The sequence below is a fragment of the Peromyscus leucopus genome, chromosome 12, assembly GCF_004664715.2.
Source record: "Peromyscus leucopus breed LL Stock chromosome 12, UCI_PerLeu_2.1, whole genome shotgun sequence".
Taxonomy (NCBI): domain Eukaryota; kingdom Metazoa; phylum Chordata; class Mammalia; order Rodentia; family Cricetidae; genus Peromyscus; species Peromyscus leucopus.
In genome coordinates, this window is record NC_051073.1 from 19,917,820 (window position 1) to 19,935,744 (window position 17,925).

The 17,925-nt window shown below is 44.4% G+C and overlaps 1 protein-coding gene and 1 long non-coding RNA gene across 2 annotated transcripts in view; one reads left to right on the forward strand and one right to left on the reverse strand.

The window, feature by feature from the left end:
* Positions 1–3,700, reverse strand: part of Cxadr (CXADR Ig-like cell adhesion molecule) — a 57,027-nt gene extending 53,327 nt beyond the window's left edge. Inside the window, 1 exon segment of the mRNA XM_028882126.2 lies at positions 3,188–3,700. Coding sequence (XP_028737959.1) covers positions 3,188–3,230 — 43 coding nt within the window. The 5' untranslated portion in view covers positions 3,231–3,700.
* Positions 3,701–15,329: 11,629 nt separating this feature from the next.
* LOC114701916 overlaps positions 15,330–17,925 on the forward strand; it is a 36,784-nt gene continuing 34,188 nt past the window's right edge. Inside the window, exon 1 of the long non-coding RNA XR_003735896.2 lies at positions 15,330–15,416. This is a non-coding gene — a long non-coding RNA (uncharacterized LOC114701916). The remainder of the gene's footprint in view (positions 15,417–17,925) is intronic.

A 17,925-nucleotide genomic window follows, 5' to 3' on the forward strand; every position in this document is an offset into this window, starting at 1 on the left:
CCACTACACCCAGCTGAGGTTTTTTTAAAGACAAGAAATACTGGTGCTGGCTGGACTTCATAGTTCCCATCTGTAATCTCACTACGTGGGAAGTGGAGCAGAAGAATCAGGAATTCAAAGCCCATCCCTGGTTAGGGGCCAGCCTGGACTACATGAAACTCTCCGAAAACAAAACTACTTCAGGTACATGAGGTACATTCAGGCACAATATTTTCCTCCAACAGTGTTTCCTAAGCCCAGAAAAAACACTGGACTCCTTACAGTGACTCAAAAGCACTCAACCAAAATCATGAAATTAAAAGGCTAGTCATAAAAGCCTTCAATATTTGACCCATGGTCAGACCGACAGCAGGTTCCTCCTAAGTGACGGGTGACCCGTGTTGGAACTGAGGATATCAATTAGAGGTAATCAAAGAGAAAAGAGGTAGTTTCAAAGGTATAATCTCACAGTGACAGCAGAAGGAAGCGCACAGCTGTGACTGTTGCACAGTAATTTACACAACCACTCCATGCCTCAGTTTCTCTACCCATACAATAGAAACGACTATAATACATACCCTCCAGTGCTGCTTGAGAGATTAAAGGAATGTGTATACAGCCCGAGAGTCAGGCGTGGAGCCGTTCTCCTGTAAATCTAGCAAGTAGGAGGCAGATAGAGGCTGAGGCAGGGCTGCCTCGAAATTTGCTGTCTGCACGTGTGAGTTCCAGACAAGCCTTGGACTACAGACTAAATTTACTGTCTACACATGTGAGTTCCAGGCAAGTCTTGGACCCTAAAAGACAGTAGCCATTAGAAAAGTAGCACTTATGGCTGTGAATGTATGTAGCTCAGTTGGTAGAATGTTTGAGCCCTAAGTACCTAATCCTTGCACTGAAAAAAAGGCAGGAAAATCAAGTGTTCAAGGTTATCCTCGAACACAATAAGTTGGAGACCAGATCTGGTTGCTGAGGGGGTGGGAGTGGGGGAGGGGGGCATGCTTAATAACTGTTTAATCAGTAGTTTAATCTTACTACTACAGCTCCAGCTCTGCTACTGCTCCTAATCATGACTTGGGACTACATAGGCAATAAATAGACTTGCAGAGTCCCATCAGCATCCAGGACAACACAAAACTCTTTAAAACTTGCAAAGGCCAGGCAGGGCTGGACTGGACTGGAGAGATGGGTCAGCGGTTAGGAGCCCTGATTGCTTGATCTTCTAGAGGACCTGGGTTCAATTCCCAGCACCCACATGGCAGCTCACACCTGTCTATAACTCCAGTTCCAGGGCTTCTGACACCCTCACACAGGCATACATGCAGGCAAAACACCAACGAACATTAAATAAAAATCAATTATTTAAAAAAAAAAAAAAACTTGGGAAGGCAATGTCTATAGCACTGCAGAATCCAATAAGTAAAGCTCATTTTGCAAATATGAGTCCATTGTGTTAGCAATGAACCAGACTTCTCACCTCTTTATCTAAGAGCCAATACTCAGAGCCATGAATCAATTAGTTTCTGAGGTGTTTGGGATTTTGGGTTGGGGGGGTATTTTTTTTGGGAGGGGGAGTTGGCTGGGGAACTCCTGAGCTCTTAAGCCCAAAAACTGGAGTGAAAATAGTTGTCCTGTTTAGATGAAAACATCTGTCCTTTAATGATACGTCCACTACGCCCTAACACCCACTGTATGAACTGAATGGCTAAGCATACTAAAATAGCCTTAGTAGGAAGAATGACTATAAAAGAGGTATTTCAGAAAAAAAAGAAAATACCCCATTCCTTTACCAAAAAAAGTAAAACTAAAAAAGGAAGGTGGTCAGTCTCCTACAGTTTCTGCTTTGGACGTGGTACCACTAAACAGTATGTATGTCCTCCAGGAAAAACAACCTCACGTACTCAACCCGAGTTTGTCTTACAAACAAAGGTGGGATACACTAAGTAGACTGGTTCAATGACCCTTCATGTTTTCCAGGAGATTTACTTTCGAAAATTTCAGCCAAGCCTAAAAAAAGATCTGTATCAAAAAAGGTGGAGGTGGAGCAACAGCTTCAGATCCACAGATTAGACGTGTTAATAGAATGGTGATCCCATGAGTAATGTTCACAGCTGTGGCATCCAACAATGGAATTAACATTTCAACAGGAAGCAGAGAGCCATCCCAATAGACCGAGCTGCCACCGACCCAGCCTCCTCCCCAGCTCCGGAGACCCTCACCAAAATCATCCTTGGTGACCACACTGTGTGTGCGCGCGCGCGTGCCTCCTAGAGTTGAACGTGTGAATCCTTTTTATGATCCATTTGGTTTTAAAAATTCTACCAAATGCTTAGTATATATATTCAATGAGATCAACTAGTTAAAACACACTTAGGAAAAGCAATTTCTTAATGTCAAAATGTTTGTGCGTCCTGGGGTCCAGGCATTTTTCTAAATGCCTTTTTCTCGTCTCCCGGAAAGAGGTTCGGCAGCTGATAGATGTTAATAAGCGATTCCTAACGCCACACAACTCACCACCTGAACGTCGTCTTTAAAAAAAATGAATCAACTCATTACAAACCCGAGGTAACTCCTTCCCAACACCGGCTTCACACCGTCGGCTTCCTAATACCCGGTCTAGGGGTTGCTCGGTCGAGCTAGCCTGTTCTTTGAGACCAAAATCCACCCGGCTAGCGCAGCTTGGGTGCTCCGTTCCTAGAGGTAGCCAGGACGATTGACACCGAACGGCTCAGTCTTCTCTCAATAATGGCGTTTGTAATTCAGCCTCCCCGCCTGGACTACCCGATACCTAAAAAACTCGAGCAGCCGGGAGCTTGGAAATCGGGGAATGCTGGCGGACCCAACACCGGGGCCGAGGCGGGAAACAAAACAAGGGCGGATAAAGCAAAGTGGGTCCCCCAGGGTAAGCTGCCCTGGAGGCGCGCCCCGCACGCCGCTCCAGGAGCCACCGCCACCGCTGCGGTGCGATCTGGTCCCGGCTCCGCTGCCGCCCAGACGCCCCACGCCCCTTGCGCGGCTCCCCGGGCAGATGCACTCTCCCGGGTGGCGCGCGTGGCCGGCCCAGACCACCCCACCGGTGCATGGGTGCCCACCCGCCACCACCGCAGCAGCGCCCCAAATTGAGCCGCCCCCTCCCCCCACGCCCCATTGTTCCCGGGAGGCCGCGGGCTGCAAGCGCCCAGGACCGGGGACAGAGGGATGCCCCACTCACCCGCAACCCCGCACAGGAGCACGAAGCACAGTAGGAGCGCCATGGAGGCGGCCCGGTCGTAGCTGGCAGGTGAACGCTCTTAGGCGGGGACCTCGGTTTTTCCAGAGCCCGGTACACTCCCGACTAGCTCCCGGCGGTGGCAGCAGCGAAGGCACCTCTGCGCCCCGCCCCAGCTCGGCAGGTGAACGCGTCACTTCCGGCAGCAGTCCGGAGCCCCTTTGGCTAGAGCCCACAGTGTTGGCGCCCTGGCGTTACCATGGAGACTGGGCGCAGTGCGCGTCCCCCTCTAGGGAACCTTCCATTTCCAGCAGTCTTGCACCCTACACCTGCTTGCACTGGGAGCCACCTCCAGCTCCTCCACCCCCACCCCGCGCGCAGCCTTCTTGCCTTGATTAAATCGCTGCTTTGTGAACTGGGAACCAGCCTGCCAGTCTCACCGCTGTAACTGCAGTCACGCCCTCCCCCGGGGCCGGCTCCAGGCCAGAATTGCTCCCTCTCCCTAGACACCGAGCTAGGCTCCTACCCTCCACCCGCCAGCAGCCGCTGGATTCCAGGGTCAGGAGTGCGGGCCTCCCGCCCCCGGTGTGCCCTTGAGCAATCCGACAGCTCCGCGAATCTGTCGCCTCCTTTTTGAATGCATAGATAGGTTGCTGCAGAACGGCTTAGGAAAGGCTTTTCTTCCGCTCCTGTATACACTGGAACCATAAAATGCGGCTCCAGATTTAACAAATACTTTGGGCTTTTCTCCTCCTTGTGTTTATGAGTCACCTCAGCCCTGAAATTAGCCCACAAAGACAAGAGAGCTTTAAAAGTGAGGCTGGCTGGGAATGGCTAAATGCGTTAGGTAGGGTGAACGAACTGGAGTGGCCCTTTGGGAATTTGGGATTTCAAGAGTCTGCAGTCCTGCCCGTGGCTCTCGCATGCTGTTGTCCTCAGGCTTGTCCTTGCTGCTTGCTCCTGGTTGCTCTTCCCAGATAATGTTTATTTTTAACTATAGAGATGTGGAATTTCACAAGAGCTCCATATCAGGAGATAGAAAATAGAAGCAACCAGTTCGATGGCTAAGAGCTGGGGGTCTGGGTGCAAAAGTCATGCCTAGAAAAAAAAAATGCTTGGCACCCCGCAGAGCACATCGGAAGAGCTCATCCAGTAGCAGCTAATAAAGGAGTATCGGGAATGGCTTATTGTTTATTGAACCAAAAAGTAAAACAGGCTGGTGTGATGGTTTGAATGAGAATAGTCCCCATAGGTTCATATATTGAAATGCTTAGTCACCAGGGAATAGCACTATTGGCAAGGATTAGAAGGATTAGGAGCTGCAGCCTTTTGGAGTAGGTGTGGCTTTGTTGGCGGAAGTGTGCCATTGGGGGCTGGCTTTGAGGTTTCAAAAAGCCTATGCTAGATATTCATATTCTCCCTCTCCTCCCTCTCCCTCTCCCCTCCTCTCTCCCTCTCCTTATAAATCAGGCTGTCGCTCTCTGCTACTTCAGCATCAAACCTGCCTGCGGCCATGCTCCCTGCTGTGATGGTAATGAACTAAACCTCTGAAACTGTAGGCAAGCCCCCAATTAAATGCTTTCTTTTCTATGTGATAACTTGGTCATAGAACCATAATTAAGATAGAAATATAACCAGACGTAAGTCTAAAAAAGCTCCTACAGGAGGGGAAAAAGTGTAGTCCGGGAGGGGGTATGCTACCCAGCTAAAACGCTTAAGAAGTGTGCTAATTCATTCAAGCAGAAGTCTGGAGAATGCTTGTGGGAATGGTTTTTAAGGGTGTAAGATAATGGTGAAAGGAATTTAAAACTGGATCAGGCTGAGTTTATTGATGTGGGCCCTCTGAATGGGGGTGCTAGGTTTAATATGGAAGCATGCACCGTTCACAAAGGTGTCAAAAGTCTGAACAGTTGGCTGAAGCATTTGTCAAAAGATGGAGATGCCTGATATCCCATGGCTCAGGGAAGTTCCAATGCTAGAGTGGGTACACTGAGTAAAGCCTAATCCTCCACCATGGGAAGGTCCAGAAGATATGCCTGTCAGTAATCCTGTAAAACGTAACATTGTGAGAGAAGCACCAGCACATTTGAAGAGCTGTGTTGTTGTGTTTTTCCCTGTGCCAGACCTTAGGGTTGAGACACTGCTGCTCAGTTGGATGAATTAAATGCAGTGGGTTTAATTGGGCACCCAAAGAAGCAGGGACCAGGTGGCAGCACCCACTCTCCAAAGGCAAGGTGATTGTAGTTATCATCATAGGAAGCAGAGACAAAGCAGCGTCTAAAAATGACCTGACCTGTAATGGTCAGCACAGGCAAAGTGAATTCTATGGAGGCCTGACTCATATGGACCTTTGATACTGACTAATCAATCATGGTGTTTCCAGGCATGGAACAGATAAGAAGCCTACTGGAAATTTGGGATCGTGGCAAAACGGAATATAACCCAGTGAACCAATTTCCAGACTTGAGCCAGTTTGCAGACCCAGAACCCCTTTTGTGAAGGGATGGTCAGGTTCCCCTTAGGAAGGACCTTGATAAAATTTTACTGATAGCCTTCCTGTAGTCCTTCCCCAGAGGGACCTATGGCCTTTTACAAGGATAACTATACACTGGGGAAAAAACAATCAGACTTTCTGGGGTCTTTTGGACACTGGTTCTGAATTGGTGACAATTCCAAGATATTCAAAAAAACAAGCAAACAAACAAGCAAAAAACACTGTGGCCTTCTACTTAAAGTAAGGGCTTGGGAAGGTCAGGTGACTAATGGAGTTTTGGCTGAAGTCTTAATCATAGTAGGTCCAGTGGGTCCTCAAACTCATCTGGCAGTTATTCCTCCAGCCCCAGAATATATAATTGGGATAAATATACTTAGATGTCAGAATTCCAGCATAGGTTCCCTGCCCAGTGGAGTGAGGCTGTTATGGTTGGAAAAGGTAAATGGAAACCCTTAGAGTTGCCTCTTCCAGGGAAAATAGTGAATCAAAAACAGCATCACATCCCTGGAGAAATTGCAGAAATTAGTGTCACCATCAAGGACTTGAAAGATGCAGGGGTAATGCTTCCCACCGCATCTTCTTTTAACATTCCTAACTGGTCAGTGCAGAAGACAGTGTATTGGCTGAATGGTTAGGGACATGGAAAGAGCATTATTGGGAACTTGTTGAGAAAAACATCTAGGTAAGAATTATGAAGACAGATCCCTCCAAATGGATGAAAGATGTGAAGATACTTGTGTTCCATGTTAAAGGCTCATCAAAAGATGACTTCAGCTGAGGGGGGTTTCAATAATCAAGTAGATAGAATAACCCATTCTGTGGACAGTCAGCCTCCTTGCCCAGCCATTCCTGTCATTGTCCAATGGACACATGAACAATCTGGTCATGGTGGCAGAGATGGGGTTTATGCATGGGCACAACAGCATGGACTTCCACTCACCAAGGCTGACCTTGCTACAGCTGCTGCTGAGTGTCAGATCTGCCACCAGCAGAGACCAACACTGAGTGCCAGATATGGTACCATTCCCTGGGGTGACCAGCCAGCAAACTGGGTGGGGGGGGCAGGTTGACTACATTGGACCACTTCCTCCATGGAAAGGATAACATTTTGTTCTTATTGGAGTAGGCACTTACTCTGGTTATTTGCCTTTCCTGCATGTAACGGATCTGCCAAAACCACCATCCATGGACTTAACAGAATGCCTTATTCTCTGATCATAGAACCCACTCATCTTACCTTGATCCCCACCCTCCTGAAGCAGCTGGCGTGAGAGAAAGATGAAGTGGCCTTTGAAGATACAGTTACAACTTCATGAGGTGATAGCAATCTTTAGGGCTGGGTCAGGGTTCGCCAGAAGGCAATATATGCTTTGAATCACTGTCCAAACCATGTATGGTATGGTTTTGCCCATAGCCGAGATCTGTGGGTCCAGGAATCGAGAGGTAGAAAATGGAATAGTTCCACCCTAGTGACCCACTAGGGAAATTTCTGTTTGTCTTTCAATGACCTTAAGTTCTGCTGGTCTAGAAGTTTTGGCTCCGGAATGGAGAGTGATCCTGCCAGGAGCCGCAACAAACATTCCATTGAACTAGAAGTTCAGCGTTCCCTCTGGCCACTTTGGGCTTCTGATGCCCATAAGCCAGTAGGCTAAGGAAGGAGTAACAGTGTTAGGAGGGGTGGTTGATCCAGATGACCAAGGGGAAATTGGATTACTTCTCTACAACGGAGGTGAGAAAGGTTATGTCTGGAGTGCAGGAGATGCTTTAGGATGTCTCTTTGTGCCACTATGTCCTGCGACTAAACTCAAGGGAAACCACAATAACCTAATCCAGGCAGGATGACAAAGGGCACAAACCCTGTCAGGAGTGAAGGGATCGGTCACTCCTCCAGGAAAAGTGCCAGGGAGGAAATACAGAACCGGTAGTAGAGGAAAACAGTTATAAATATTATACAGCTAAGGCTGTATAATCGGTTGTCGAAACAAGGATTATAGTTGACATGAGTGTTTTGTCATATTTTGTTAATATGTTTGTATAGATATTTGTGTTTTCTTTCCATGATTTACTCATCATGTAATATGACTTCAATTAAGAGATATTAGTGGTTATCATATTTAAGTTTGAGATGATAAAAGAATGTCTCTCAAGGCACATTGCCACATATCCTAAGTTTATAATGCATTTGCAATTGTATATGTGATAGTCATATCATGTTAGTTGTAATTGTGACATGGTTATTATTTACATTTGGAAATTAAGCACAAAATGAGGAGATATAATTGTGTGTTAAGTTGACAAGAGGTAGACTTGTGATAGCTATTCTTGGTTGTTAGCTTGACTATATCTGGAATTAACTAAAATCCAAATGACTGGACACATCTATGAGAGATGTTTTTCTTTTTTTGTTTAAGAAATTTTTTATTCATTTTACATACCAATCACAGATCCCCCTCCCATCCCTTCTCCCATTCCCCCACAGCCTCCCCCGCCCATCCCCTTCTATGACCTGCTATGGGGAGTCAGCAAAGCCTGGTACATTCAGTTGAGGCAGGACCAAGCCTTTCCCCGCTGCATCAAGGCTGAGCAAGGTGTCCCACCATAGGTAATGGGCTCTAAAAAGCCAGCTCACGCACCAGGAATAGATCCAGATCCCACTGCCAGGAAGCCCTTCAAACAGACCAAGCTACACAACTGTCTTCCTTATGCAGAGGGCCTAGTTCCGTCCCCTGCAGGTTCCACAGCTGTCGGTCTATAGTTCGTGCATTCCCATGAGCTTACTTCAGTTCTCTCTGTAGATTTCCCCATCATGATCTTGATGCCTTTTACTCATAGAATCCCTCTTTCCCTCTCTTCACTGGACTCCTGGAGCTTGGCCTGGTGCTTGGCTGTGGATCTCTGCATCTGCTTGCATCAGTTACTGATGAAGGCTCTAATCTGATTACTGAGGAAGGCCAGTTCAAGAACCCTCTCCACTATTGCTAGTAGTCTAAGCTAGGGTCAAGGGATGTTTTTCTTAATTAAATCATTTTAAGTGGTGTAAGTGGAAGTTTCTGTCCCACCAGCAACTCCCAATACCCAGCAGCCACTTCGCAAATAATTGACTCAGAGGCTTAATATTACTTATAAAAGCTCAGCCAGTAGCTCAGGCTTATTACTAACTAGCTCGTATACTTAAATTAACCCATAATTCTTATCTATGTTTAGGCACATAGCTCGGTATCTTTTCTCAGTGTGGCATTCTCATATTGTGTCCTCTGCATCTGGCTGGAGACTCCCTCTTCCCAGCATTCTTAGTTTGGTCACCCTGCCTATACTTCCTGCTGGCTACTGGCCAATCAGCATTTTATTAAACCAATTCGAATGACAAATCTTTACTGTATAGAAGAGGATTCTTCCACAGCAAAGTGGGAAGACCCAATTTTTTAAACAAAATAAGTTATAATAAGATAAAAGAAAAACCATCACATCAAAGTTGGATGAGGCAAAGCAACAGATGGAAAAGAGCCCAAGAGAAGGCACAAGATCAGAGACCTACTTGTTCACACACTGAAAGCTGTACACACAAACTGAAATCTATAATAAATATACAGAGGACCAAAGGCAGACCTGTGCATTATGCTTCAGTCTCTGTGAGTTCGTATCAGCTTTGCTCAGTTTATTTAAAAGGCCTTGTTCTCCCGGTATCCTCCATCACCTTTGATTCTTACATTCTTTCCTCCTCCTCTTCTGTGCGGTTCCTTGAGCTCTGATGGGAGGGATTTGATGGAGACACCCCATTTAGAGCTGACTGTTCCAAAGAGGAAGACCCACTTCTAATCCTGATCTTTGAAGAGGAAAGATATACTTTTAATCTAGATCTTTTGAGGTGGATCTGAGTGACACCTTATGCTGGAAGCCTAAATATAGGACACTCTGTCTTTGCCTGCTTGCCCTCACTTTCACTGCCAAGTCCTTTGGCATTAGAGCCTACTTCTTGGGGATTCCAGCATATACTTTTGTAAAATTTTATTTATTTTTATTTAATGTGCATTGGTGTTTTGTCATGGGTGTTGGGCCCCCTGAAATTGGAATTACAGTTATGAGCTGCCATGTGGGTGCTGGGAATTGAACCTGGGTTCTCTGGAAGAACAGTCAGTGCTCCTAACCACTAAGCCATCTCTCTAGCCCCCCAGCATATACTTAAGACCAGATGACACATCCAACCTCATGGACTGAATAACTACTGGATTCTTGGACCTTCTGTTGCTAGATAGCCATTGTTGGACTAGCTGGATCACAGCCTGTAAGCTATCCTAATTAATCTGTGTGTGCGTTTGTGTATAGATTCATTCTATATGTTCTGTTCCTGTAGACGACCAAAAATGCCCCACAGCAGTTCAGTCCAGTGCATTGCAAGCCAACTCCCTGTTAAAATTATGTGGAAAACTTTTTAAAAACATGTACCAAAGCTAAAGGAGTGGTTTGCTCACCCCTGTAAGCCCCAAACTCAAGAGGCTATAGCAAGGAGGGTTGCTGAAAATTGAAAGCTAACCTGGGCTACATAGTAAGTACCCCTTCAGATAGGGATACCCAGAAATACCATCTCAAAAACAAAACAAGCTATCATGTCTAAAGGTGTGGTGGTTTGAATAAAAATGACCTCCATAGATTCATAGGGAATGGCACTTGTAGGAGGTGTGGCCTTGTTGGAGTAGGCGGAGCCTTGTTGGAGGAAGTATGTCAATAGAGGGTTGGACTTTGAGGTTTCAGAAGCTCAAGCCAGGCCTAGTGGCTCACTGTCTCTTCCTGCTTCCTGTGGACCCAGTTGTAGAACTCTTAGCTACCTCTCTAGCACCATGTCTACCTGTGTGCCACTATGCTTTCCACCATGACCATAATAGACTGACCTGTAAGCTAGCCTCAATTAAATGTTTTCCTTTATAAGAGTTGCCATGGTTATGGTGTCTCTTCACAGCAATAAAAACCCTAAGACAAAAGGGTACTCCATTTCTCCTTACAAGGGTGGGCCCACTCACTAGGTCCAAAATTGAGTCTAGGCTTAGCTCAAGCTGAACTATAAAAAGGATTTCTGGCAGTTAGATAAAAGCCAGCATTCCTCAGGAACTTGTGAACTGGCTTCCAGCCTGCTAAAAGCAATCATTTTCCATGCCTCTGACAGGAGAGACAGGTACCTGTGTACCTATGAGCATATCAAAGCCCATGCTGGCTTCCAGGCTCCTCCAGCCATACTTACGATTACTTGTTATAATCTCAAAGCCCACACTGGCATCTTGGTCCTTCTCTCCTCCTCCTCCATCCTAAACTCCCAGGCGGCTTCAGTTCCCAGGCTTGCTCCTAGCTGCTCATCCACTTTATAACCCTCATGATTTTTCCACACACCCCCCCCACTGCCCCAGTCCTGGCCAAGTCCAGTCTGCTGCTGCGTCTCTCTGGACTCTTCCAGATGTGTCTGGATGTTCTCTCTCTCTTATCCACAATAAAAACCTTTCTCCCAAAGGGGAGTGGCCATTGAGGTGGCTTCTTTACTGCACTCTCGATCACAATAACAAACACACAAAACGGAAGGAGTCAGTAGGGAGGTGGCTTAGGCGATGCCTCGAGCAACATAAACTCCATGCTGTGTGAAACAGTGACTTTCAAGCTGTGCCTCCCCCACGGCGATACCTTTTACACAGCAGTCGATTCTGAGTGCAAATGCAGAGGCTAAATGATCTCACATCTTGTTGGTCCGTGTAGACAGCGTCACTGTCTAGCACTAAGAATGAGGCACAGACGGATAAATAACTTAGGCATGCAAGTCAAAACTACCTGCAAAATTCTCAAAGAAAACTAGGAACATTTAGGAATGTGGGAGTATTAAAATCGTGATGTAAAAAACCAAGCCCAAGAACATATTAAACACGCAAGACCCACTTGACGGTGCAATACCTCTACTTGACCCCATAAAAACAAGGACAACAAATGAAGATGGTGACAATCTCACTGACGCACCTGGATGTGTGTCAAGCAATTGACAAGTACGGAACTCTTGGTCTCAGCTCAGCATGACCCCACTGCTTGGTGTGGCTGTGCTGGCTAGTTTTATGTCAACTTGACATAATGCTCAAGTCTTCGTAGAGGCGGGAACCTCAATTGAGAAAACGCCTCCATAAGATGGGCTGCAGGCAAGCCTGTGTGGCATTCCTCCAGTTAGTGATTGATGAGGAAGGGCCCAGTCCATTGTGGATGGGCCACCCCTGGCCTGGTGGTCCTGGGTTCTGTGAGAAAGCAGGTTGAGCAAACCAGGGGGAGCAAGCCAGTAAGCAGCATTCTTCCATGACCTCTGCATCAGTTCCTGCCTCCAGGCTCCTCCTGTTTGAGGTCCTGTTCTGACTTACTTCAGTGATGAACAGTGATTTGGACATGCAAACCAAATAAATCCTTTCCTCCCCAAGTTGCTTTGCTCATAGTGTTTTCACAAGCAACATTAACTCTAACTAGGACAGTTTCCCAGGGAAATCCCAAGCATCTGGAGTAAGTCCTGCACTTCCTTCGAGTAGCCCTGAGCCTGTGAAGCCCAGCTGAGCTTTGTGATTGGTTTCTGCATGCTGCAGCTCTCTGCCTCTGCCTCTAGTAGTTCTCATTGAACTTTTACCCTTTTTAATCATTATGTAATGGTGTGATGTGGTGTGATTTGGGGTGTGTGTGTGTGTGTGTGTGTGTGTGTGTGTGTGTGTGTAGATCAATGTATGCTATAAGAGTTAAATGTTAGTAATTAACTTTGGGTTAAAATAACCTGTGGTTGCTCACAGCTAGCAAGAGAATTCAGTACTAAATTGCGGTCAACAAAATTGATGTAACTTGTGAACTTACTCAATAAATTCTGACATTGTGGAGCTACAAATGTGCCCATTTATGTTCCAGATGTGGTTTATTCACAGTGTGTGTGTGGGGGGTGGTGAACAGAAACGGGGAACAGAGGGGGGAGGGCGAGGGGCGAGGGGGGGGAAGGGAGTTCTGTAACAGTTTCCTTGAGACTAAAACATTCCGTCCTGAAGGAATTTAACTAAGGTAAACAACTGAAAATAGCTCAGGAAGTCTCTGAAACTGACCAGATTCACTAGGCCCCTCCCTTTCAGAGTAAACAATAAAAGCAGAGAGTTCTCCTCAGACAGAAGAAAGCTGAGCTACGAAGAGCTCTCTCTGAAGAGCCCAGCTGCCAAGAAGGCTCAACCAAGCTGAGCTGCAGCCTCTCAGGGGAACAAGCTGCAGACTCTGAGACCAGACCAGCTGCCTTGAAGAAGCAGAAACCAGCCAAAGCTGCCTGGAAGATGTTTAGAGCAACTGAGTAACCAGGAAAGAACATGCAACCTGCTGACCTGCCTGCAGGCTGTGCAGTGCGCTCCAGGTTCCCGGCTTTGTGAGCTGTCACCCACTCTGAGGTGGGCTTTGGCGATGTAGCTGTCTCTGAGTCGTTTCTGCTACTGTAAGTAACTGGCCCATATTCCTATAAGTAGCCCTAATAAAAACCCATTGGTTTAGCAAACTGCATTTTGATGGTATCTATACTTTGATCTGTTATCAGTTCTCGATCTGGAGTGAGTAGATTTGTGTGTTGCATCTCCCAGGAAATATTTTTGTCTCTCCAAAGGGGTGTGTCTCCAAAGCCAACAATAATTCTAATTAAACCTGAATAGAACCTAAATAGAATTTGAATAGAACCCTAGCTTACCTAAAGAGTCCAAGTGTAGAGTTGAGACAGTGTGAATAACACCTACAGACTACCTATTAACTGAGGAAACAGGACTTCCACAGCATAGTTGCAGATAGATAGTACTTGACTTTGAAATTTTCACTCACTTATATTTTATGAAATTAAGCCACTGAGAGTAATATTGAGGTTGGTTGGATCCATTTCACAGCTGTGGGAACCTTTCTTCATCTTGACCCTTATGGTAATTGAGGTGGCTAATTTTATGTCAACTTGACACAGGCTAGAGTCATCTGAGAGAAGGGAACCCCAATTGAGAAAATGCCTCAATAAGATTGGGCTGTAGACAAGCCTGTAGGGTTTTTTTTTATTTAGTAACTGATGGGGGAAGGCCTAGCCCATTGTAGGTAGTGCCATTCCCGGACTGGTGGGCCTGGGTTCTACAAGAAAGCAGGCTGAGCAAGCCATGGGGAGCAAGCCAGTAAGCAGCACTCTTCCATGGCCTCTTTGTCAGCTCCTGCCTCCAGGTTCCTGCTGCATTTGAGTTCCTGTCCTTTATTCCTTCAGTGATGAACGATGATTTGGAAGCTTAAGCCAAATAAACCCTTTTCTCCCCAGCTGCTTTGGTCCTTGTGGTTCATCATACCAACTCTGACCCTAACTAAGCAAGTAGCACATATTTGTTACAATGTTGTTGTCTTGCCCATCTCCTGCTGTGGAAATCAAACCCCCTTTTTGTTTCTTACTGGAGAAAAACTTAGAATTTAATTAATTTAATTCAAAGGGATACTTGTTTATTTGAGTCTTTCCTGGCACTTTTTTCTTATAGTCCTTATGTTTTAACTATGGGGATGGGTGTTTGCATACCTATTAATTATGTCCCTTGCTCTGAATATTTCTAGAAATTAAGAAAGGCACGTTGTTCGTCTCTAGCATCTATCTCCACTGAGTACATGGTAGGTTCACTAGCATTTAAATGGAACCTTTTCTATGTTGTGTTAAATCATTTACATATTCAAACAAATCATTGCACTTTGATACATCTTTGAGAATGTATGCTTTAAAGGTTGTGAACCTCAGTGTGGCTCCTGGAAACAAAGTAGGTCCACTGGATAATCAGCCAGTGCTCTTAACTGCTGAGCCATCTTGCCAGGGCCTAGAAATTTTTTAATGTGAATTTTACCCATGTGGAGGTTCAGGTGTATAATCCCAGCACAAAGGAGGTGGAGGTAGATGAATAAAGAGTTCAAGGTCATCCTCAGCTACATAGCAAGTTCAAAGCCACCCTTGTACTACATGAGAGCTTGTCTCAAACAAACCCCCTCTCAAAATAGATTTTATGAAGTCAGTGTTGTATGCTTCTCAATATTATAGAATACAAATTTTGAGGGCATTTTTTTTTTTAACAATTATAGCCTATATATTATTAAGCATAGAGCAGTTTATCTTATTTATGGAATTATTGTTCTTCAAAAAGGTTTATGAAGTCACTTTTAGACTTTGGATTGTGACTAAGTTTTTCACATAAACAGTAAATAAGATTTTGCAGGTAAGTGAAACCTGCTAATGACACCTTAAACTGCCTGTCTGCTTAGAAATTATGCCTCCTGGAAACTGTAGTGTAATAATCTCATTAATTCTGGAATGTGCAATTTACTCATTGTCTGGCATACTCAAACCAAACAAGCAAATAATGCCCAACCATTATATGGGTTCCTCTTTCATTGAACGCAGCTCTGTATTGTATAGCCTCTAAACCTGCAGAAAGATGATAGAGGCCCATAGAGAAGGTAGCAATTAGACAGACGTAAATCACTCTGTGGTTAATAAACCATCTATCCTTCCACGAATTTCTCAGTGTAATGATGTGTCAACACACCCATGGGTGATTAAAACTGTACAGCCAAGTTTCACTTATGCTTAGGAGTTAACGCATTTCCATCTTTATCCTTTCAGATCTGAGAGCCTAAAGAGACACATTCTACCACACATGACTGCTGACTCCCATGTTTTCTGGAAAATGCTGATATTGCTCTTAGGAAATCAAGGTTTGTCACTAGTGTGTTGTATTTACATTACCAGCACATTTGTTTGATACATAAATGTCATATAAAGGCTACCTATTTAAGTCTAAGCAACATATATATAATATAAATATGTATATTAACATATATTGTACATATATTATACATAAACCATTTTAGTACTGAGCATTTCGCCTTAGCCAGGAAGAATCTGTTTCTTTCAATTGCTTCCTTTTCTTCCTTCAGATCTTCGAGTATTTCACACTATTGTTTTCTTCCTCCAGTTTCTGGTGCTTCACAGTTTTCAGCTCAAAGGGAAAACAGAGTGACAGGGCAAAAGAGTGTACTGAAGTCACGTAGCTCGGCATGGCACCACACCTCTGTAATAACATCAGCACTCTGGAAGCTAAGCAAGGTGGATTGCCAACACCAGCAAGTCAGTCTCAGGCCAGTCCGAGATACTCAGGGAAAAAGGGAAGTTTTGGGGGAGGACCCCGTGATAATTACCATTTTGGTTTATGCCTGAAATAGTCACTGCAAGTATTGAATGGTTGGTCTCTGATTTTAGATAGGTGGTGTAAACTTTAGGAGGGGGGACACCCACAAGAAGAAACAGGTGAATGGAGGAGTGCCTGTGAGGGACGGACATGATTCCCAGCATCTCTCTGCTCCCTCTCCATCATGAGGTTAGTGGCTTCTGTGTCACGGTTCCATAGCTGTGATGTCTTACCCAACCACAGCCCTAGAAGCACACATAGTCAAACACTATGAACTGAAATATCGGAACCTGTAAGTTAAAAATACATCTCCCACTTTTAAGTTGTTCATGTCAACATTCTGTTAAAAGACGACGGGCTAATCTTCAGTCTCCAGTGTAAATACACTGGGGCCCAAGCCCTGGAAATAATGGTGAGAAACAGACTGGGTAGATCATACTTTGTACCTGTATATGATTTTTTATTGAATTCCCCTTTATTCAGTACACCATCCATCCTAACACTTGGCTTGATGTCCCTTAACCCACAGACCCTCCTTCCTCTCACCCGCCCTGCTGAGGATAGAATCCTGCATGCTAAAGGTGCTCTATACCTGAGCTATAATTCAGTCCCATTGGCTGTAATTTTAATGTTTTTTAGGAGTAGAGATAAATGCATATATTCTATCCTCTACCTTCTTTCACAAGTCTGCCATCAACTCACGGGAAATATTCCTAAGAATTTGTACAAACTCAAAATAACATGAACACCTTTATATTTCTCCCAAATAATAATAACAACAACAACCTTAGGTTATTTTACTTTTTAATATAACGAACATTTTTTCTGTTCACCTTGTAAATGATACATGGCTGTGTGTTAAATGCAGTCAATATTCAGTTAGGTTTGTCAATGTGTCTCTGTTTACTATTTCTTCTTGCGTCTCAAATCACTTCTAAGATCAGATTCTGTAATATCGAGATCAGTTTCCTTTGTTAGGGATTATGTCTTTCGCAAACTCCTGCACTAAAGATCTCTTTAAAGTCAACATTGGCTGCTTGTGGTGGCACACGTGGGTAGGATTCCTGAAGGAGGCAGAGGCAGGAGGATCACAAGTTCGAGGCAGCTGGGTACACATGGGGGCGGTGGTGGCACACACCTTTAATCCAGCACTCAGGAGCAGAGCTAGGCGATCTCTGTGAGTTCGAGCCGCCTGGGCTACAAGTGAGTTCCAGGAAAGGTGCAAAGCTACACAGAGAAACCCTGACTCGAAAAAACAAAAAACAAAACAAAACAAAAAAAAATAATAAAGTCAACATTGTTTAAATTGGTCTAAAAGTGTATGTTATGTCTGACTGCTGGGAAAACTTCAACAATCAAATTCTTACTTTTCTACAGGCCTCGAATTTTATTCTATTAACTAAATGTATAGTACATTTTCCCTGTGTAGTCCCATGAACTTTGGGGAGGGACAACTAGCCCATATCAAAATTGTAGCATGGGTTTTCATTTAAGTTATATTTTTCTTTATAGATGTAGATATTGAATTCTTGTTTCACATTTACATTGGTTGCTTCTTATTTTACTCACTTGATTATTGTTACACAAATTAATAGTGCATCTTGTACTGTCCTAGCTTTAGCAACCATAGAAAAGAAAGATGTATTTAATGCCGTGCTAGTAAAGTCATGTCTAATTAAACCAAGCAATAGCACCCAACAGTTCACTACATATACCAATTATGTCTTCTCTAAAAAAAAAAAAAAGAAAACATAGTAAATATGTCTATAAACAGCAAACACCCACATACACACATATATAATGCATTCACACATTATCTGAAATAATTGCATGCCAAATCAATTGTGCATCTCACTTTTGTGTGTTTGTGCAGATGATTCTTGCTTTTTTTTTTCTTCATATATTTTATACTTTTTAGTATTTTTAACTCATTTGGGGAACTTAGTATTACTTAAAGGGCTTAAGTGTGTTTTTTTTTCCTTTATCATTCAATGACGGTAAATATGCACAACCCAGATTTTACTGTTGCAAGTATA